The sequence below is a fragment of the Melanerpes formicivorus genome, unplaced genomic scaffold (genome assembly GCF_026170545.1).
Source record: "Melanerpes formicivorus ecotype bairdi unplaced genomic scaffold, bMelFor1.0.p_v2 SCAF_64, whole genome shotgun sequence".
Taxonomy (NCBI): Eukaryota; Metazoa; Chordata; class Aves; order Piciformes; family Picidae; genus Melanerpes; species Melanerpes formicivorus.
Genome location: NW_027142416.1, coordinates 944,562 through 966,314, shown reverse-complemented (window position 1 = coordinate 966,314; position 21,753 = coordinate 944,562). Strand labels below are relative to the sequence as shown.

General features: G+C 51.4%; 2 protein-coding genes across 6 annotated transcripts in view; one reads left to right on the top strand and one right to left on the bottom strand.

Moving 5' to 3' along the window:
• The window catches only part of DUSP16 (dual specificity phosphatase 16), a 76,207-nt gene extending 67,630 nt beyond the window's left edge, over window positions 1-8,577 (top strand). For all 5 annotated transcript variants that reach the window (XM_068162384.1, XM_068162382.1, XM_068162383.1 and 2 more), the window contains one exon: window positions 4,459-8,577. In XM_068162384.1, the coding sequence (XP_068018485.1) occupies window positions 4,459-5,635 (1,177 nt within the window). In that variant the 3' untranslated portion in view covers window positions 5,636-8,577. The remainder of the gene's footprint in view (window positions 1-4,458) is intronic.
• Window positions 8,578-9,162: 585 nt separating this feature from the next.
• BORCS5 (BLOC-1 related complex subunit 5) overlaps window positions 9,163-21,753 on the bottom strand; it is a 55,502-nt gene continuing 42,911 nt past the window's right edge. The window contains exon 4 of the mRNA XM_068162387.1: window positions 9,163-13,782. Within this exon, the coding sequence (XP_068018488.1) occupies window positions 13,552-13,782 (231 nt within the window). The 3' untranslated portion in view covers window positions 9,163-13,551. The remainder of the gene's footprint in view (window positions 13,783-21,753) is intronic.

The window sequence follows — 21,753 nt, the reverse complement described above, 5'->3', positions numbered from 1 at the left end:
TGGTTTTTGCTGGTGAGGAGGCTAAAATGCACCCAGGAACCCTAAGGGCTCTTGTGTGTCAGGAGCACAGTTCCAGGGGTGAGGGAGCTGATGGCAACCAGCACAGCACAAGGCTGGGTGGCTTACCAAAGGCAACTTGCTTTGATACCTCTTAAGAGCACTTCATCAGCAAAAGACTGTCTCTGGGCATTTGGGATGGTATCAGTTATTGGCTGGTGGCAGGAAGCAGCAGGCCCTTCTCATGTTGCACTCCCAAAGCCCATGTAGCCCAGAGTGAACTTCTGTGGTGCACACCACAGCCAACTTCAATGTGTGTCTGAACCAGAGTGGTCATTGGACCCTAGGACCTGCTTGAACACTGTCTGAAAGCAGAGTCCCATAGAAATGAAGTCCCCTGGGAAGAGCACTTGACAGCTTCAGAGAGGGCAGGGAACTCAGCAGGAGATTTTCTAGTGAAGTGCTTTGAGTGGGCTGTGTTCCTCTGTGGCTTCCACCTCAGAGGGGTGGCAGGATTGGTGTGGCATGGTTGGATCTACCCAGGCTGTGCCAGACGTTGCACAGGATTTAACATGAGGCTTCCACCCTGTAGTTTGCAGCTTACTTTGTTGCTTTGCCCTATGGGGAGAGGCTGAGGGAGCTGGGGGTGTTTAGCGTGGGGAAGAGGAGGCTCAGGGGAGATCTTATTGCTGTCTACCACTACCTGAAGGGAGGTTGTATCCAGGTGGGGGCTGGTCTCTTCTCCCAGGCAACCAGCACCAGAACAAGAGGTCACAGTCTCAAGCTGCACCAGGGGAGGTTTAGGCTGGATGTTAGGAAGAAATCCTTCACAGAGTGATTGGCCATTGGAATGGGCTGCCCAGGGAGGTGGTGAAGTCACTGTCCCTGGAGCCATAGTTTAGTTGATTAGATGGTGTTGGGTAAGAGGTTGGACTTGATGATCTCAGAGGTCTTTTCCAGCCTGGTTAATTCTGTGATTCTGTGAAGAGACTTCACATGTCCCTGCTGACTGCTGGGAGGTTAGACTGGATGAGCTTTTGAGACCCCTTCCTGCCTGGACCATTCTGTGATTCTAAGTGCACATAGTTTCATAGTTTCATAGTTTCATTCAGGGTTGGAAGGGACCACAAGGATCATCCAGTTCCAACCCCCCTGCCATGGGCAGGGACACCCCACACTAGATCAGGCTGGACAGAGCCTCATCCAGCCTGCTCTTAAACACCCCCAGGGACAGGGCCTCGACCACCTCCCTGGACAACGCATTCCAGGGTTTCACCACTCTCATGGTGAAGAACCTCCTCCTCACATCAAGCCTGAATCTCCCCACCTCCAGCTTCATTCCATTCCCCCTAGTCCTATCACTACCTGAGATCCTGAGAAGTCCTTCCCCAGCCTTCCTGTAGGTCCCCTTCAGATACTGGAAGGCCACAATTAGGTCACCTCGGAGCCTTCTCTTCTGCAGACTGAACAGCCCCAACTCCTTCAGTCTGTCCTCATAGGAGAGGTGCTCCAGCCCTCTGATCATCCTCGTGGCCCTTCTCTGGACACCTTCCAGCACCTCCACATCCCTCTTGTAATAGGGGCTCCAGAACTGGACACAGTACTCCAGGTGGGGTCTCACCAGGGCTGAGTAGAGGGGGAGGATCACCTCCCTCGACCTGCTAGCCACACTTCTCCTGATGCAGCCCAGGATCTGATTGGCTTTGCGGGCTGCAAGTGCACACTGAGAGCTCATGTTGAGCTTCTTGTCCACCAGCACCCCCAAGTCTCTCTCTTCAGGGCTACTTTCCAGCCAGTCACTGCCCAGCCTGTATTTGTGCCTGGGATTGCCTCGACCCAGATGCAGGACCTTGCACTTGCTCTTATTGAACTTCATGAGGTTGGCCTGTGCCCACCTCTCCAGCCTGTCAAGGTCCCTCTGGATGGCCTCCCTTCCCTCCAGCGTGTCTGCTGCACCACACAGCTTGGTGTCATCAGCAAACTTGCTGAGGGTGCACTCAATGCCACTGTCCATGTCCCCCACAAAGATGTTGAATAAGACAGGTCCCAGGACTGATCCCTGAAGGACTCTGCTTGTCACTGGCCTCCACTGGGACATGGAGCCATTGACAGCCACTCTTTGGGTGCGGCCATCAAGCCAGTTCCTTATCCATCTAGTGCTTCAGGGAAGCTTCAGGGAACTCCTGCAATGCTGCTTCTGAACTTCCCCCTGAAGTCTCAGTATGAAATTTGAGCTCATTTCTTAACCCAGAGTGTGAGGGATTAACCATGGCAGGCCTTTTTGCTCTGGATGCTGCATAGGTACTGTGAGATGCAGATTCTGTTTTGCCACTTTTCCTTTGCAAGGGCTTAGTGAGAGCTAGCTGCACCATGTTTCACTCCTTGGTTTGGGATGTCTGCTTTGCAAAGCTTGAAAGACAAATACTCCAAGTTAAGGGAAGTCACTGGAGAAAATAAAATGTCTGAATGTATTGCAAACAGAAAGAGGTGACACTGTTTACTTGAAGCGAAAGATCTGAGGACACAAACGTTTCTATCTTCTCTTTTGTATAATGCACTGCATGAGGGAAATAAACAGAACAACCCAGTGCTAGGCATCTTTTCCCATTGGACAAAAGAAGGGGAGGTTTGAAAGGAAGACGTTTGCAAAGCTTTCAAAAGTGCCATGAGGGATGCAGCAGACCTTCTTATTCCTTAAAAAGCTGGACTTAAGTGTAGGACTGCCCAGTATTTGAGAAGGTGGATGGGACAGAGGTATAGGCAGAGGCTACTGTACACAGGCCCACAACTGCAGTACTGCCCAGCAGGGTCTTGCTTTCTTTAACCAACCCAGTAACAACCAGCTCTGACTGGAAAACAACAATAAACAAAAACCAACAACAGGAAATGAAGACTCTGTGAATTCTTGTGAGCAAGCTGCTTGCACTGGACCAAAAGCCTCCAAATTCAATGTTAAGAGATCAAGAATCTCTGCTGAGGGCAGTTCTTCCCTTCCTCCAGCTGCCAGTGTCACCTCTTCATGGTGGGACCTTCCACTTCCAGTTTGTGCAGCCTGATATTCCAGGGGTTCAGGTCAGCTCCACTGCTCCTTATCTTGTTTGGGTTTGGTTTGATATTTGTCTCGTGCTTCACTGCATGTTCTCCAGCAGCTTACCTCCAAGTTGTTCTCAGGGTATGTTTCGTGCCTGCACACTCACCTTCAGTACACATCCTCAGAGAGTTCTTAATCACATTTCGTGCTCCCATGTGTTTTCAGTAGATTCAGCTCTGGAAGGTTTCTTCAGAACTCTGTTAATTCCCTTCTCAGCTGGTTCACCATCATTTCAGGAATGCTTTCAGAACAAAATGCCAAAGGAGGAAGGCTTTGGGAAGCTCTCTGCTTTACAACCTGTTAGAAAGCAGAGTGCTTCCTTAGCTCTGCAGATCAGACAGGCAGGAAGTTTGCCTTTGGGCTGAACTCTGCAGTATCTGACATGACTTGTAATCCTTCAGGCTTTTGTGCATTTGAGAGTCCTGCAGGGTTCAGGGCAACGTTTGAAGCATGCGTTGCACCTTCACATTCAACCCAAGCAGGCAAGGGCATGCTCAGATTGGCACAGGTAGGTGGGTCAGCCTGCTTCCTTACAGGTTCACTCTTCAAGGGTTTGGCAAGACTGTGGCACTTCACTGCTGAACACCCACAGCCCTCTTTTTTTGTTCTATGTGCTGCCTTTGCTCCTTTCTGGTTCTCCTTTTGGTGAATATCAGTGGTCAATGCCAGCCTATGGCAGAAATCACCGTTAGTGGAGACGGTCAGCGTATGTCAGAGCTCTTAGTCTTGCCTGATACAGGTCACCAGGGCTGGAAGGGCTCACTGCAGTAACAGCATGAGCTGAAAGGAATGTGGTATTTCCCCTCTTTAGCAGGGGGAAGGTGATTCACCTTCTGCAGCATCAGGGGGGGCAAGGTCTCCCAGCTACAGCTGTGATGTTCTTCATACAGATGTTGAGCTCTTAGCTTTGGTCAGAAACTGAGGTAGCAGAGATCCCACTCGTTAAGGGATATAGAATCATAGAATTGTTAGCGTTGGGAGGGACTTCAAGGATCATCTAGTTCCAAGCCCCCTGCCATGGGCAGGCAGACCTCACACTAGGTCAGGTTGCTCAGTCACATCCATCCTGGCCTTAACCTCCAGGGAAGTTACTCCCTCAAACCTTGTTGAGGACATCATAAAGGGGTGGAAAGAGAGTGGTTTTTCTTGTAGCACCTTTAGGTAAGCTACAGAGAGCTTTGAGAGCATCCTGCATTACCTTGTTTAAAAGCTGCCTTTTGTTTTTTCCATCCATGTCTCCTGTGCTTGACTGACCCTCAGTTCCAGGCCTGCTGCCAAGAGCAGGCTCTTAAGATTCACTTCAGGGTTCTCTCAGGCCTGAGAAGCAGGTCCTTAAATTAATTCTGGGTTTGTCTGTCCCCTCTTTCCAGGTTTGTGAAAGAGAAAAGGCCAACCATCTCCCCCAACTTCAACTTCCTGGGACAGCTCTTGGACTTTGAGAAAAAGATCAAGACCCAGAGCAGTCAGCCCGGGCACATCAGCAAGCTGAAACTCCTGCACTTGGAGAAGAGCAGCGAGCACGTGCTGGGCCCAGAAGCAGGGCAGAGCAGCCTCTGCTCCAACCAGCTCTGCATCACCGCTGCCTCCGAGAGGACAGAGCAGCAGCCCGGGGATGGTGTGAGCACAGCACATGGGCACCTGTCCCCTCTGGAGGACAGCCCCCTGGTCCAGGGCATCAATGGGCTGCATGTCTCCCTGGAGCAGGTGGAGGACAACAACCGTCTGAAGCGCTCCTTCTCGCTGGACATCAAATCCGTGGCCTATGCGGCTGGCGGCGCCTGCGTGACCGCAGCCGTTCAGGGCTTCGCCTCCTCTGAGGACCCCCTGGAGTACTACAAACACGCAGCAGCGCTGGAGGGCGGTGGCAAGCTCTGCCAGTTCTCCCCTGTGCAGGAGGTCTCGGAGCAGAGCCCAGAATGCAGCCCCGACAAGGAGAAAGCGAACCCTCCCCCGGAGCCCCAGAGCGCCTGGCAGCTGGACAGCCAGGGCAAGCGGCAGCACCTGGGGAGAGCCAGTGGCGGTGCCACCGCTCAGCGCTCCCTCCTCTACCCCCTGCACCGGAGCGGGAGCATGGAAGACAACTACAGAACGAACTTCTTGTTTGGCCTCTCCACCAGCCAGCAGCATTTGGCCAAGTCTGCTGCTGGGCTGGGCCTCAAGGGCTGGCACTCGGACATCCTGGCTCCGCAGACGTCGGCCGCGTCGCTGAGTGGCAGCTGGTACCTGGCAGCCGAGTCCTCGCGCTTCTACTCGGCCTCAGCCCTCCTCGGGGGCAGCGCCGCCTGCTCCGCCTGCAGCTGCGGTCAGCTGCCCACAGGCTGCGAGCAGGCCTGCTCCGTGCGCAGGAGGGCAAAGCAGGGCGACCGAGGCGACTCCCGGAGGAGCTGGCACGAGGAAAGCTCCTTCGAGAAGCAGTTCAAGCGCAGAAGCTGCCAGATGGAGTTTGGGGAGAGCATCTTGGTGGACAACAGATCCAGAGAAGAACTGGGCAAAGTCGGCAGCCAGTCCAGCTTTTCGGGCAGCATGGAAATCATTGAAGTGTCCTGAGGGGCAGAAGGCCCCTGTGACTGTAGCAGAGTTGCTTCCTCCCTCCAGGCTGCTTCCTCCGGCGTTTGGAGTGGTCTCTGTAAATCTGAACAGGACAAACTTTGCGCAAGCAGGTGGAGGGGGAGGGAAGAAATGTTTAGGGTTCAGTGTGAGCACAGTGACTTAGTTAGCGTGGCAAAGAAGTGGCGAGTGAGCATCTGCTGGAGGAGCCCCAGGCGTGCTGCTGGGCTTTGAGAAGAACTGAACACTGCAGGGCTCTGTCCCTGACGGAAGCAGCAATCATAGACAACCACCCTGTCAGTGGTTGTTACAAGCAAGCTCTCTTGGCAGCCCACCCTCCTCTGGCTCCACTGTGATGTGCTCCTACCCGTCACAGCTGAGCTTTGTTCTCCCCTCCTCATGCCTCACCGGTGCACCTTAGCCCTGACACTGAGCCAACTTCTGGAGGGAGACCTTTTTTCCCCCATCAGAAAGGGGACTTGGGAGAGATTCCAAAGGAGGTAGGGACTGCTCCCAGCAAGGCTGACGTGAGCACTCAGTCCAGAGAGATGTAAATATACTGGTGTAACTATTGTTCTAACTGATGATAGGCTTTAGGTGATTTGCTAGGGAGCTGCTTCAGAGAAAAAGGAGAAAAAAAAAGAAAACCACCAACCCAAAACCCCAATACCTCAAAAACACAAAAAATCAAGTAGGGCTTTGTGGCTGCCAGCTGCTGGCAGTCAGTTCAGAAGCAATGTGAACAAGTGACAAGTGGACAGACGCCTTTTGATGGTCTGGAGCTGGCTACGCACAAGGCTTGCAGTTGGCTTAGCAGCAGCAGCTCTTCAACCCCCCCCTAGTTTAGCAGCCTGAGGCCTGTTCCCCGAGGCTCTTCCAGGAGAACTCAGCAGCCTCAGTGTGTTGGAGGGGAAGCTGGCTTCTGGGCAAGGGGCAGCTGCTCTGGCTCTGAAGCTGCAATGGAGTGGGCAATATTTAGGGTTATGTGCAAGAGATTGGCTGGTACAGCACCACAAGAGCCTGGCCTTGCCCCTTGACACTTCATCAAGATAGCTCAAGGCTTCTTGGTGTTTGGTGGATTATTGTTGTTGTTGTGAGGGTTGTTTTGTTTTGATGTTGGTTTCTTTCTTAAAGCTAAAATTTCTGGGGGATGGGCTTTTGTCCTTAACTGAGCAGTATCATTAAGGAACTGCTCTTCAGAGATGGTTCCAAGCCATGGGTAGGGGCAATTGAGATGCTTGGGGTTTTTTTCCACCCCAACATCCTCACCCAAACTGTGGGGACTTAGAGATGGAATCTTGTCCTTACTTTTGCTGGCTTCATCCAAGGAAGAGAAGCCTGGCTGGCTGGTGAAGGGAAGCAGGAGCCCTCCAGTGTGCTGTGAGAAATGGGAGGTTGAGAGCTGACAGCTTCAATGGGCAGCCTGCTCCCCTCCTGCACTTGCAGCTCCAGAGGATCTTGGGTCCTGGTACTTGCCCTCTCTACTGGTGTAGGGTCTTGGTTTCCCAGCATGCCAATGCCTGCAGACGCTTCTAGCTGTGCTGCTGGCCCAGTCCCACGGCCTGGCCACCACCAGTTGGAGGAGGTGTCACTGTCCTGCTGCCAGGGGGGCTGTTTTGTGGCAGATCAGGCACAGCCCTTCTCCTGGGGGTTTTGAGGAGGTTCCTGTGGTACCATGGCTGCTGCTGCTCCAGTTGTTCTACATGCAGGAGGTTGACACTCAGTGAAGGGTGGTACCAGAGGCACAGTGTAAAGCTTCGTCCTCCCTGCTCCCTTCATCTTGGGCTCCCCAGTACCACCCCCCCACCCCCCTTCACACTCCCCTCCACCCCAGAACAATCTCTCCCCTTTCAGTGCAGGCAGCTGAAAATCTAAATCTCATGTAGCAAACACCACTGGCCAACAGCTTTAAAAAAGACTTTGTCAGCAGCAAGCTGAAGCCCTAATTCAAGTCACCAGCTTGGGTTCTATTGGTTTGGTTTAGCTTTTTTACTGTAAGTGTAGCTAGTTTGTGACTCAAATCTCAGGTTTTACTCTGTTGGAAAGTGAGGAGGTTTTTTGTCATTGTTTTATGGCTAGGATGTGACTTTCATTTCCTACAGCAGACTGTTGAAAATAGCACTGAAAGCTACAGCATTGATTAACTTGAGCCTAAAAGAAGTGCACAAGGCACAGAGAGGCAGCACCGAGAGTGACTGAAGCCAGAGGGCTGTGTTCATGCTGTGTGTCTCATGCTGGAAGAAGTGGGGGGATTGGGCAAGGGAGGGGTTGAGAACACACTGGGAAGCAAGGCAGGTCTGGGCTGTTCTTTAAACACTGCCATTTGCCTCTGTTTATATAAAGGCAAGCCCAGGACAGCTGTGTGCAGCATGCACTGACACTTGCTGTGTGCAGAGCCCATGGACAAAGGCTGGCAGTGCTCCCTTCAGCCACATTTCAGTGGGACCTAAAGCAGCTGATGGAGGTTAACACAAACCAATGCCTAAGGGCAGGAACCCAATCTCCCTGCTTTGTGCTCCTTCACTGGTGGTCCCTTCCCTTCTTCTCTCTGTACACACAGAAATGTATGGTTGGAGTTGCTTTGGTGAATGGCCTTCTGAGGAACTGATAATCTGCTCTTCTGACTCCTGATTTCCAGCACACTTCAGTCACTGAATCAAAGCTGTAGGCTCAGTAACTTTCTTCCAGTAGGAGGAAGCCTTAACCCCATGTTCTGACTTGTCTCTTACCTGAATGAGTGTCCTGGGAATGGTTTGCAGACGTTTGGAAAGCAAAGTGGAGGATGTGAGGGTGGCAAGGTGTACATGTTCCATATGAATATAATGTTCTCTGGTGGATGGAAACTGGTTAAATGGCTCAGAGATGCGAGTTTCCCATCTTGTGTCATGAGCATTACCTGGATATTACAAGGAAATAAAAGCAGAAGTGGTACCTTGTTTCTAGAGGAGGGCTGAGCAAGGAGCCTGTGTGGGGGTAAGAGAAATGGGCAATCGCTTGCTGCTTGTGTTTAGTCTTCCCACTGAATCTTAGGGAAGCCAATCAAGTGCACAGGAGGTGGAAGTGCCCTGGCAGAACAGGCAGAGTGGTCCGCTCCACAAGTGCTTTGTGCAGGGAAGCTGCAGTCTCACACAAGTGTCTGAGACCATCAGTCTCAGACTCTCTTCTTCACCTGCAAGAGGCTCCCAGTACAGAACAGGTAGGCAGCCAGCTGAGTTATGATCCTATCCCACTGCTGGCAAATCACCAGCACAGCTGCACACATCATTTATTTAAACTGGACACCAGTGCCAACCTGAACTGGGACAGCATCCAAAAAGACCCAACACTGATTTTCATTCCAGGACATATTTCCTTACAGCCCCAGAAGAGCTCAAATCATCCATCTCTGCTCCACCAAGCTGTGTCCTGTGCACAGAGCAGTAGAGCCAAGATCCCACCTCCCACTCTGGAGCCAGTGCACTGTCCCCAGACAGTGCAGCCAGAAGTGGAAGTAAGGAACAAGCAAAGCAATGGGAGAAACACCACACTTGGAAAAGAGCAATCCCAAACATTTTAATACTGGAGCTGTGGAACACATGGCATGTAGGGAGCTGAAAGCAGAGCACATCTGCAAACAGGGTAACCACCCACAAACCAAGCAGTGCTCAGCCACAAGGCTGGCAATCAGAATGCACTCTGGCAGCTTGGAAGAGGAGGGACATTAACAGCAGGAAACCACTGGCACACAGTCAGAGAGAGGGGCTGGTTCAGGCAGTGACTGGGCCTGTGAAAACAGCTACTTCTGCTGCCTGTGTAAAAGCTTAGAGGAGGGGGAAACACACTCCAGGTATTTAAATAGATTTAATTTCAAATACATGTACTTAAAAAAACCAAAACAACCCGACCTCCAAACCTCTTTTCTGTCCCCTTCACCAGATCTTAACTGCCCTGCAGGTAGGTTGGCACTTTAGCACCCAGTCAATACATTAAATCACAAACCCAAGGGAAACAACAAAGCACCAGCACAGAGCAGGGGGTGGCAACATCAGGGGTAAATGAAGAACCAGAGCAGCTCAGGCCAGCAGTGGACCACAGCCCCATGGACTTGCCCTGTCCTCCACGTTTTCAGAAGACTGCAAATCAGGTGGCATGGCCTCAACCCCAGGCCACACCACCACGAACAGCAGATGAGCAGAGATGTTTGTTTTGAGCAGAGCACACCAGATTGTTCATAGCACAAGCTCTGTGGTAGAATTAATGGCTCTTGCATTCATGAGAGATACCTGAGGCCTTCTCCACCAGCATTTGGCTTGGAAAAGGCAATTCAGCAGCAGAAAGGTAATTCTAGTCACAGCTCACATCTCCTGCTAAACAGCAGGGAGTAAAGCAACAGCCTCCCTGTGGGCATCGTCTGCATCCGAGGTGCAGCCAGCAAAGCAAAGGGAGAGCAGCCAGGCAGCAGCCAGCAGATGTCTCCCCCAAAGCGAGAGGCCCAAAGGCTTCACAGTTAACGAAGCCAGCCACCATGTTGTAAATGAAGCTGTATAGGTGGCAGGTGCACACCATCTCTCAGGACCTCCCCAGCCTCTGGCAGGAGGGAGATGACCTGCATGCCTTCACTTTCAGCTCCCATCTCTTTCTAGCTAAGCTAGCAGTGTTTTCCTGCTGGGAGAGCCCTAGCTGGCAGGCCCAGCAGCAGATCCCCAAGCTGGAAGGGCAGTGGTGATAGGAACAAGCATTTTCTCCCACTGTCAGCCCCACAAAGGGGTGTTCTACAGCAAACAAGGAAAGGGCTGATTTGCAGCCCACGATCCAGCAGCCTTCAGACAGGAAGACTCTCTGCTTGCCCTCATTAGCACCACAAGGAGCAATGCTTTGATCTGATGCATACAACTACCTGAAGGGAGGTTGTAGACAGGCAGATGTTGGTCTCTTCTCCCAGGCAGCCAGTACCAGAACAAGAGGACACAGTCTCAGGCTGCGCCAGGGGAGGTTCAGGTTGGATGTTAGGAAGAAGTTCTACACAGAGAGAGTGATTGCCCATTGGAATGGGCTGCCTGGGGAGGTGGTGGAGTCACCATCATTGGAGGTGTTCAGGAGGAGACTTGATGGGGTGCTTGGTGCCATGGGTTGGTTGGATTGGTTGATGGGTTGGGCGCCATGATCTTGAAGGTCTCTTCCAACCTGGTTTGGTTTATTCTAAATAATAGCATGAGGCCAAACACATCGAGGAGCTTTACAAGAGAGAGCATCTGCAGCCTGGCCTCTACCTGGAGATGCATTATCAGGATCTTCCCACTGGTACAGGCTTCCACCATGCTAGGGTATGGGATATCCATGATCCTGTCTGGCAGACAGCTGAAGGCTGCCAGTTCTGAACTTGCAGACAGCATCATCTGCCCAAGGAGGGCAAAAATACCTGCAGCTGCTATTTAAAGCTGCTGAATGTTCTGCTGTGTCTGATGGTGGGAGGCAGTGAGATTCTGTGATGGGCAAGCAGGACCTTCCTCAGGGTGGCCACAACAAGCATAGGTTAGGTCTCATGTTAAGTCTTTTCACAGAATCAACCAGGCTGGAAAAGACCTCTGAGATCATCAAGTCCAACCTCTTACCCAACACCATCTAATCAACTAAACTATGGCTCCAGGGACAGTGACTTCACCACCTCCCTGGGCAGCCCATTCCAATGGCCAATCACTCTGTGAAGGATTTCTTCCTAACATCCAGCCTAAACCTCCCCTGGTGCAGCTTGAGACTGTGACCTCTTGTTCTGGTGCTGGTTGCCTGGGAGAAGAGACCAGCCCCCACCTGGATACAACCTCCCTTCAGGTAGTTGTAGACAGCAATAAGATCTCCCCTGAGCCTCCTCTTCCCCACGCTAAACACCCCCAGCTCCCTCAGCCTCTCCCCATAGGGCAAAGCAACAAAGCAAGCTGCAAACTACAGGGTGGAAGCCTCATGTTAAATCCTGTGCAACGTCTGGCACAGCCTGGGTAGATCCAACCATGCCACACCAATCCTGCCACCCCTCTGAGGTGGAAGCCACAGAGGAACACAGCCCACTCAAAGCACTTCACTAGAAAATCTCCTGCTGAGTTCCCTGCCCTCTCTGAAGCTGTCAAGTGCTCTTCCCAGGGGACTTCATTTCTATGGGACTCTGCTTTCAGACAGTGTTCAAGCAGGTCCTAGGGTCCAATGACCACTCTGGTTCAGACACACATTGAAGTTGGCTGTGGTGTGCACCACAGAAGTTCACTCTGGGCTACATGGGCTTTGGGAGTGCAACGTGAGAAGGGCCTGCTGCTTCCTGCCACCAGCCAATAACTGATACCATCCCAAATGCCCAGAGACAGTCTTTTGCTGATGAAGTGCTCTTAAGAGGTATCAAAGCAAGTTGCCTTTGGTAAGCCACCCAGCCTTGTGCTGTGCTGGTTGCCATCAGCTCCCTCACCCCTGGAACTGTGCTCCTGACACACAAGAGCCCTTAGGGTTCCTGGGTGCATTTTAGCCTCCTCACCAGCAAAAACCATCCTGGGACTCATGTAACCAACACAAATCTACCCTTGGCCCAGCAAACCAAGGACTCTTCACTTCTGCTTTCAAGCTTTTTCTGCTGTGGTCAAGAACTGCCACACAAAGGTGACCCCAGCTGTTGAGCCCTATTTCCATATCTGTCTTTCTACAGCACTGTGTAAAACATTCCCATTTTATACAGGGAGAAACCAAGGCTTGGAGAGGTGCTGCCAGTAGCTTGCAGCCAGCAGCCCAGGGGCAGACTTGGCAACCAACCCATTTCCTGCTGACCAGCCCAGCACCTGGGCAGCATGGACACACTGCCTGCCTCCCAGCAGGGCCCTCAGCTTGGGAGGAGGCAAGAGAAGATTCTGCTGCTCTTGGAGCAGTTGACTGAGTGCAGTCCCCAAGGGCCAGGTGGTTTCAGGCACTGAGCACCGTGGCCAGGCAAGCTTGCAGGATGGCGGCACCCATGCCAAAGCAAAGACCCAGAGGACTTCTCCTGTCTCCCATCTCCAACTTCACACACTTGGAAGTAAAGAAACAACAGCACCAAGACAACTGGAGTGTCCCAATAAAAACAGGGGGTAAAAAAAAGACACCTTGAGTCCAACTCTGGGATGCAAAGTGAGCAGGTCAGTGCCAGAGCCTGTCAGAATCACCCTGCAAGCTGAAGGACACGAGGTGGGAGGTCTTCCCCCTACAGCAGCTGGGGCAAGGGGACATTGAGAGCAACACTAAAGCTTTCTGAACGTTACCAGACATACAGATCTGCAACAGTTAGTCCTTTACAGCCTCATAAATTAGCAAGCCCATAAAGCCAGGGGCCTGAAGGAGGACGTGCCAAAACCCTGCCACGCAAACCATGTTCATTATGATAATGGCAGATTTTAACAGCCTGCTTCCTGGCTACCACACTTTCACCTATAAAACACACACACACACACACACACACACTTCCAAGGCCAGGAAAAAAAGCTCAGAAGCCATCTCCTTGTAGCACACAAAAAACCATGTTAGAGGGTTTGTCATACCCCATATCCCTTTGGATTCCTCTAGTTAAAAAAACCAGCAACGACAACAACAAAAAGGTCAGCTGAAAGCAAACTCCTCCTCTCGTCAGCAATGAAACAAATGTCTCTGCACAGGAGGTGGTGTGGTCTGGGAGGCAGGAGGAGGGAGATGAAGGAACAGTAAATCATTTTCTCCAGAGCACAGGACTTGGGAGCTCCTGGATTCCTGGCTGTGTGGCTCTGGCAGCTGACACCACTCCTCCTCCAGCGCTCCGGCAGCGAGTCCGGCAGCACTGCCCTGCGCTCCCAACATCTGCCAGGGCAGCCTGCTGGGAGCACCTCTGCGCCGGGAGCGTGTCGGTGCCAGAGGCTGGAGCGTGGAAGGAGAGGAGAAGGAGCCTGCCTGCCCAGCTAGGAGCGGAGCTCCCGCTCAGGCTTCATGCTGAAGGGCTCCAGCCTCTCGGCCTCGGGCAGCATGGCGTTCAGCCGCTCCAGCAGCGGCACCGTCTGGTCGATGCCCATCTGGATGCGGCGCAGGATGGCAGACATCTCATTCACCTTCTGGATCTGCTCTGCATACTTGGCATACTTCTTCTGGCGCTCCTGCATGAAGCTGTAAAGAGTTTCCACGGAGAGGTCCATCTGTTCAAAACAACAAGCAGAGCAAGGTGCATTAGGCCAGCTGCTGACACAGGCCTTTCAGTGCACTGGCTTGGCTGCACACAACTAAGAAGTGCCACAGGTGTCCCTCTGGAGGCACCAAAAGGATCAGAGGATGTTAGGGGTCGGAAGATCATTGAGTCCATTCCCCCTGCCAGAGCAGGACAATACAATCTAGCACAGATCACACAGGAACACATCCAGATGGGTCTTGAAAGTGTCCAGAGAAGGAGACTCCACAACCTCTCTGGGCACCTCTCCTATGAGGTCAGAAGGAGAGAGTTGGGGCTGTTCAGTCTGGAGAAGAGAAGACTCCAAGGAGACCTTATTGTGACCTACTGGTATCTGAAGGGGGCCTATAAGAAAGCTGGAGAGGGACTTTTTAGGGTGTCAGGAAGTGATAGGACTGGGGGGAATAAAGCAAATCTAGAAATGGGTAGATTCAGATTGGATGTTAGGAAGAACTTCTTCCCCATGAGGGTAGTGAGACACTGGAACAGGTTGCCCAGGGAGGTGTTAGAAGTCTCATCCCTGGAGGTTTTGAAGGACAGGCTGGATGTGGCTATGAGCAACCTGCTGTAGTGTGAGGTATCCCTGTCCATGGCAGGGGGGTTGGAACTGGATGATTCTTGAGGTCCCTTCCAACCCTAACAATTCTATGATTCCAGTGCTCTGTGACCCTCACAGTGAAGAAGTTCCTCCTCCTGTTGAGGTGGAACCTCCTGTGCTGGAGTTTCTATCTATTGCCCCATATCCTATCACAGGGTGCAACTGAGCAGAGCCTGTCCCCTCCCTCTTGACACCCAGCCCTCAGATATTTAGAAACATTTATTAAATCCCCTCTAGATACCTAACCAGTTGGTCATGAAATGGGATGATGCACAGCTGTATAGCAGGGAGGGGATATAACCACCCTCATTCTACGGCCAGACACTGAGTGTTTGATCAGGAAGTTCTTCCTTTACATGGCTGAAAGCCAATAGGCACTGCCAGAGATTTCCCAAGAAAGGACACACACATCCTCCAGGTTACCCAAGCCCAAGAACCTCCTGGCCTCCATCTACACCTGTGTGTTTTCAGTGGAGATCATTCATTTACAAGTGTTAAGTTCTACCACACTTACCAGTGGTAATTTCATTGGTTTCTCTGTGACTAAGCCATGGCTGTGGTTGCCATTGTCATCTAGAAAACTCCTGTCCTGAGAGAGAACCACAATGGATTGCTACTGTCCTCAATTTCCCCAAATCCTAAAAACAAAAGTGTCAGGAGTGAGCCCAGGAGAGGCATTAAGTCAATCAGCCATGCAATTAGACACAGAAAGTACCCACATATGGCTGGAGCACGATGACAATGACAGGAACCCGGTGCTATTCCTGCCATTGAGTGAAGAAGGTGCCCCTGGTAATTCACAGCCCCTTTCTCCTCAGCCAGACCTACAAACTCCAGGGAGAGTTCAGCTGAGAGCTGCTGCTGCCGCCCCATCAGAGGTGAGTCAGAGAGCCTGAGCTGCTTTTTGTGTCGTAAGCTGTACCACACACTCAGAGGGTTTGCTCTGAGCTGCTCCAGATCTGATTTGCACCAGATCTGCTCCAAGCCCTCAAGGGCACACGCACACAAAGCTGGGTTGCTTCAGTTTGCCGTAGCTGTGCTTAGCATTCACAGTCATTCCAGTGTGCTACCTCTTCAAACCGGTATTTCTCAGCAGTGCTCTTCCATCCTGCAACCTTGTGGAAAGCAGCCCCCTCGCCTGGAACTCAGCACCTGCCCACAGTGAATGCTGAGTGAAAGGCAGGAGCATGCTGACTAGTCTGAGCCCACTGATGACTCTTACCACCAGTGTTCCAAACTGCTTCCATCTTAACTACTCTCAGCTTTCACTACTGCTTGTGGTGAAAGCTCCTGGTCTTCCAGGAAGCAAAGGCTCCAACAATAGCACTCACTTCAAGTGTGTGACAGTCAAGCCCTTTGGTGGAGGACAGCAACTGTCATCAGGGACAACACAAATGTATCAGTCTGGCACTAAAAAACAAGCCTCACTGACTCACACCGTACAGAATTAGCAGACTCAATCCTGACCCTCTTTGGAACAGTGCAGGGCTGTAGGGGAGAGTCCACAGCAAGGGGAGGACTCGGTGCCAATGGTCCAAGGCTGGAAGGGGCATCCCCTGAGAAGGGAAGTTCCAGCAGACAGAGTACTGTCCTCTCAGCAGAGATTGAAACTGGGGGTAAAAGTGGGGGGAGCTGTTTGCTGCCAAATGTCCCTTGAAAGCCCTGGGGAAGAACTCTAGACCAAAACAGTAAGGCAAGAAAATGCTTCCTTGAGAAGGCTAAGTTACAAATGGCACTGCAAAAACACACATTATCACTGAACTTTCCTGAGGATTGGGAAGCAGTTCCTACCCACCCCCCCCAATCACCTCCATCAGAGCTGCATCCAGTACCAATTAACCTTTTATTTCATCTGTATTTTCTAGTTCTCTCAGGCTGAATTCTTCCTCTTTGCCTCTCTGCTTTCCTGTGAATTCCTCCTTCACGCTTTCATGCTCGGGACAAAACAAAAACCAGCAGAGCAGGAAACTCCAAGTAGAGTGGAAACAATTTAAGCCTACGCAGGGGTTTCCATTAAAACCTCAGCTGAATAATTGAGTGGCTTGGTGCTAGCTCTGTAAATTGGAGTGTGTAAAAAGCAGACCACCACCAGGTCTGCATGGGGTGGAAGTCAATTCAGTCCAGCACCTACAAACGCCCTGCCTGTGGAGACAGTGGCGCGGAGCGGCAGGCAGCCACGGCCTTGCCAAAAGCCACCGTGCTTCATTAAACTGTGCAGTGCAGGGACCCAGGTAAAAGCCTCCTCTGGTGCTGAAGCTCCCCTCCACAGGCAGGTTTGCCACATGGCCTCACAGCAGAGGCAGAGTTCACACCTCCCAAGCTCTGAAACAACAGAAAAATAAATCCCCCCCTCCTTTTGTCTGCATTCCCGTAAGTGACATCTGTTGACCTTCAGGCTCCTGGTGTAACATACCCTTACTGGAGGGGAACATGGGGAGGAGCTGGAGCTGACCTGCAAAAGGAAGAAGAAATGCAGAGCGGCCTTCCAAGCTCTCTGCTACTTTTGGACACATGTACAATGGCTCTAAAAAAGCTGCCTACAAAAAAGAGAAAGGGTGGAAGTGAGCATTTCCTATGACTTCCCTACACCTCATGCTCAAATTTGCCTGTGGTGGGAGGCCACGGCAGCTGCACAGCCAGCACCTTGACAGGGAGGGCTGAAGTTGAGGAACTGGGAAGAAAGGTCAATTTTTACTCAGTCTGGTCTTTGAGGGGGAGGGGATATGGGGGGGGGGGGGAGTGGGGAAAGTGCTAATTCCTGTCTATAAATGCCAGTACCTCTTTGCAGCTTGCCTTGAAGGAGGCCTAAATACACACTTACATCCTTCCTGCTCCTCGCCCTCCAAGCAAGCTCCTGCCAGTGCCAGACCTTGTGCTTTTACCACTCCTGGCACGCAATCCTGTCCCTCTGGGACTCAGATGGGGCCTTCACTCACAGGACTCAGGAGGGTCAGCCCTATTCACACACCAGAGAGATGAAAACTGTCCTTCAGGAATCTGCCAGGGAATGTGCAGGAGAATCTGCTTAACCCCCACCTATTGAATTCCACATGAGTCATCAAAAGCATCTGGAGAAGAGCTGAGGCAAAGAGGCTGTTCCCTTACCTACAGCCAAGGTATTCCATGCTTGTCAAGACACCCTCAAGGGTCAGATGAGTGAATTTGCCTTCTCTGAGAAGCTCCCATCAATTCCCACCTCTCCCAACACGAGGCCCTACCACATTCTCTTCTAGAAAACATTCAGGTCTCAGCCTTCTTGCCTACCCCTGGCTGAGAAGCCCTCTGGGAGGCCCAGCAAGATGCCTCAAAGCCAGCAGCAATTCCGCTGCCCTCCAACCATCTGCAAACATTTATTTGCACCATTGTTTCTGCTCTGCTTGCTTTAAGCTTCCTACTACACCAGGCCACTACAGCTGTGAACAACTTCCACCAACAGGAGGTCACCACCCTGTACCCATAAGCCATGGCAGATGCGGAGCTACACTGTCAACAGCCCCTCAATGACTTTATCATCGAGGTTCCACTATCACCAATCTCTCCTTCAAACATCAGCACTGAGTAAGGTATCACCACCCCAAGCTTGCAGATACAGAGGAGTTCAGACAGTCAAAAGACTGTTAAGAAACACAGAACAAAAGCAGAGGGCAGAGCCCAGCGCTCAGCGTCAGGGTCACAATTCCCATCAAAGCAAGAGGGCCTGCCCAGGCTGGTCTTGAGGAAGAGAAGTGTTGTCAGTGAAAGGGTGAGAGCTCACAGTGTAATTTGCATTTCTTTCTGAAACTAGTTCCTCTCCTTAAGGCAGAAAACCTGACATACCCAGAGTAGAAGACAGGCCTTTGCTCCTTCCTGCATCAAAAAGAATGGAAGAATTTCTTCACTTTTTCCTTTTAGGAGTATGGCATCATAAACCAGATGAACCTCAAACTCCCCTTTCAGCTAATCTGTTTTCTTTTGTGCAGCCAGCAACATTCAGAACTTCAGCCTGCTCCTGTTTTAAAGCTCATGATTCCTCCATGGCTCAGTAGCAGCAGGACACCAATTTACGCCCGAGCTTCACGTTTGAAACATGAAATGACATCTGCTGGGCTTTGCTTGTCTTCAAATGAAAACACATTCAGAATTACACCCAACAACAGTGCATGGGATGGATATTGCCCCACTTACAAGGGTCCTGCAGCAGGCTGAGGGCTTTGCAGACTCACCTCTGCACTGCACAGGGCCACTTGTCATACCACGCTGATGAAACACAAAACCAACCAAGGCTGCTCTCAGACATCTCGCACACCACAAATTCTTGCAATCATTTTGACATTCTTCTTGGCCCACACTGCCAAGCAGAATAAAGACATTAATTTAGCCCACAAAAAAGACTGAGGTCAGTACTGGACACTGCCCAATTCTTTTCAAAGAGACCACACTGCAAACAAACCAGTGCCCTACGTATACCTCTTTGCTTGGCATGGTTTTACAGCACCTCTGTGGTGGGCAACAGAGGTCACAGCTTGTTAGTTCATCGCCTGAGACTGAAGATTTGCAGCAAGACCTTTCTTCCCTGGTTGCAGAACATGCAATTACAATTTTCATTACACTTGGAAACAATCTTCTAGAGAGGCAATGACCTCGATGAGGGACATAGAGCACTGTCAGCAAGTTTGCTGATGACGCCAGGCTGGAGGGGAGTCGCTCACACACCAGAGGGTTGTGCTGCCATTCATCCAGACCTGGACAGGCTGAGAGTTGGGCAGGGAGAAATTTAATGAAGTTCAGCAAGGGTAGAGTCTTGCACCTGGGAAAGAACAACTCCATGGACCAGCAGAGTTTGGGGACTGACCTGCTGGAGAGCAGTGAAGAGGAAAAGGACCTGGGGGTCCTAGTGGATGGAAGGTTGACCATGAGCCAGCAATGTGCTCTTGGGGCCAGAAAGGCCAATGGTAGCCTGGGGTGGATTAGAAGGGCTGTGGCCAGCAGATTGAGAGAGGTTCTCCTCCTCCACTACTCTGCCCTAGTGAGGCCACATCTGGAATATTGTGTCCAGTTCTGGACCCCTCAGTTCAAGAAGGACCTCAGGGAACTGCTTGAGACAGTTCAGTGCAGAGCCATGAAAATGATGAAGGGAGTCTCTCCTCATGAGGAAAGACTGAGGGAGCTGGGGCTCTGTAGGTTGGAGACTAAGGGGTGACCTCTTTAATGTTTATAAATATGTGCAGGGTGAGTGCCAAGAGGATGGAGCCAAGATCTGCTCAGTGATGCCCAATGTTAGGACAAGGGGCAGTGGTGGAAGTTGAGGCATAGAAAGTTCCATGGAAACAGGAGGAAGAATTATTTCCCTGTGAGGGTGACAGAACAGTGGAACAGGCTGCCCAGGGGGGTTCTGGAGATATTCAAGACCTGCCTGGATAAGTTCCTGTGTGACCTGGCATAGGTGATCCTGCTGTGGCAGGAGGCTTGGACTGGATGATATCTCAAGGTCCCTTCCAGCCCCTAACATTCTATGATTCTGTGACTTGCTGCACCAGCACCCTGGGCACAAGTGACCTGTCCCTTGGTGCTGTCAGGTGCCTGGCTGGGGTCAAACGAACTCCTTCCTGCAGCTGCACAAAACCCACATCAGAAAGTGACAGGTGGGAACACGACTGCATGGAACATTCGTCACCATGTGCTGGTGTGAAAATACTTCTCAATTAACACACTGGAAGCTGCAGACAGCTCTTCTTTCTATACTGCTGCAAAACAAATGTGTTCAATCAATGGCTTTCCTCCTCCCTCCCCTCCTCCCCTCTCTCTTTGATAAAGTCACGCAAAGTTAGCACAATAGATGGTGATGACTTCCTGATGATGGGAACATCCTCTGGTTCTCCCACTCATCATACACTGCTAAAGTGATAAGGTTACTGGGGAGCATTTTTGCCAGGGTAGAAAACAGAGACCCAGGCACTAATCCAGGCTGGGTGCAGAGTGGGTTGAGAGTAGCTCTGAAGAAAGAGACTTGGGGGTGTTGGATGCTGAGAAGCTCCCCAGGAGCCAGCAGTGCCCTCATGCAGCCCAGAAGGCAGCTGTGTGCTGGGCTGCAGCCAGAGGAGTGTGGGCAGCAGGGCAAGAGAGGGGATTCTGCCTCCTGACTCTTCTCTGCTCAGACCCCACCTCCAATCCTGCCTCCAATTCTGGTGTCCCCAGAAGAAGAAGGACACAGAGCTGGTGGAGTGAGTCCAGAGGATGCCACAAAGACGATCCAAGGACTGGAGCACCTCTGCTGTGAAGACAGGCTGAGGGAGCTGGGGTTATTCAGCCTGGAGAAGGCTCTAGGGGATCTTACAGCTGCCTTGCAGTACCTGAAGAGATCCCCCAGGAAGGCTGCAGAGGGACTTTTCCTGAGGATGTCTAGAGACAGGACAAGGGGGAATGGTTGGAAGCTGAGGGAGAGCAGGGTTAGACTGCATCTGAGAAGAAGTTCTTCAGTAGGAGGGTGGTGAGACTCTGGAACAGGCTGCTCAGGGAGGTTGTGGCTGCCTTCTGCCTGGGGGTATTGAAGACCAGGTCAGAGGTGGCCTTGAGCAGCTGAGTCTAGTTGAGAGGTATCCCTGCCCATGGCAGGGAGGTTGGAGTAGATGAGCTCTGAGGTCCCTTCCAACCTGAGCCATTCTACGACTCTATAACCCCAGCCAAGGATCCCACATCCTTCTCTTCAGCATCAGTCATGGGTATCCTTCCTCAGTGCCACTGCCAGTTAAACAACTGTAACTTGTGTTTCGGTTTTGCTTTCCAAGACTAAATCCCCGGGCAGAATGTTCCTTTTGCTCCCTCTGTGATTTGCCAGAGTTGTGAACAATGTCAAGGGTTATTCTCTCACCACCAAGAGAACAACAGACTGGCTCTAACATTGACTTGTAGTAATATTAATAGGTACAGCAGAGCCCTCACTTCAAAACACCTGCAACTAAATCCAGACCTGGTCTCTTAGAGCTACAGTAGATAAGTGATAGCAAAAGATAGGCTGCTGCACCTGTAACATCATGGTTTAACTGTTCTAGGAGACCTTAGGTTGCACAACAGAATTCAGAATGCCAAAGAAGGGTTTTTTTTCCCAGCTTTATGTGAATCTTTTCCTGTAGATTGCATTATTGAACTGGGAATGTTTGTCACTACCCCACACTCTGACCTCCACAACTCACATCTCCCTCACAGCTCCAACTCCAGCCTTCCCTGCTTGAGACACCAGCATCCAACTAGCAGTCCCCCAGCTTCAGTTATGACTGTCAATAACCACTGCTAAAAAACCAAACCAATAAAACCCCAAAGTCCTAAAGCTACAATTAAACCAAATCCTCCCTCCTACCTACCACTCAT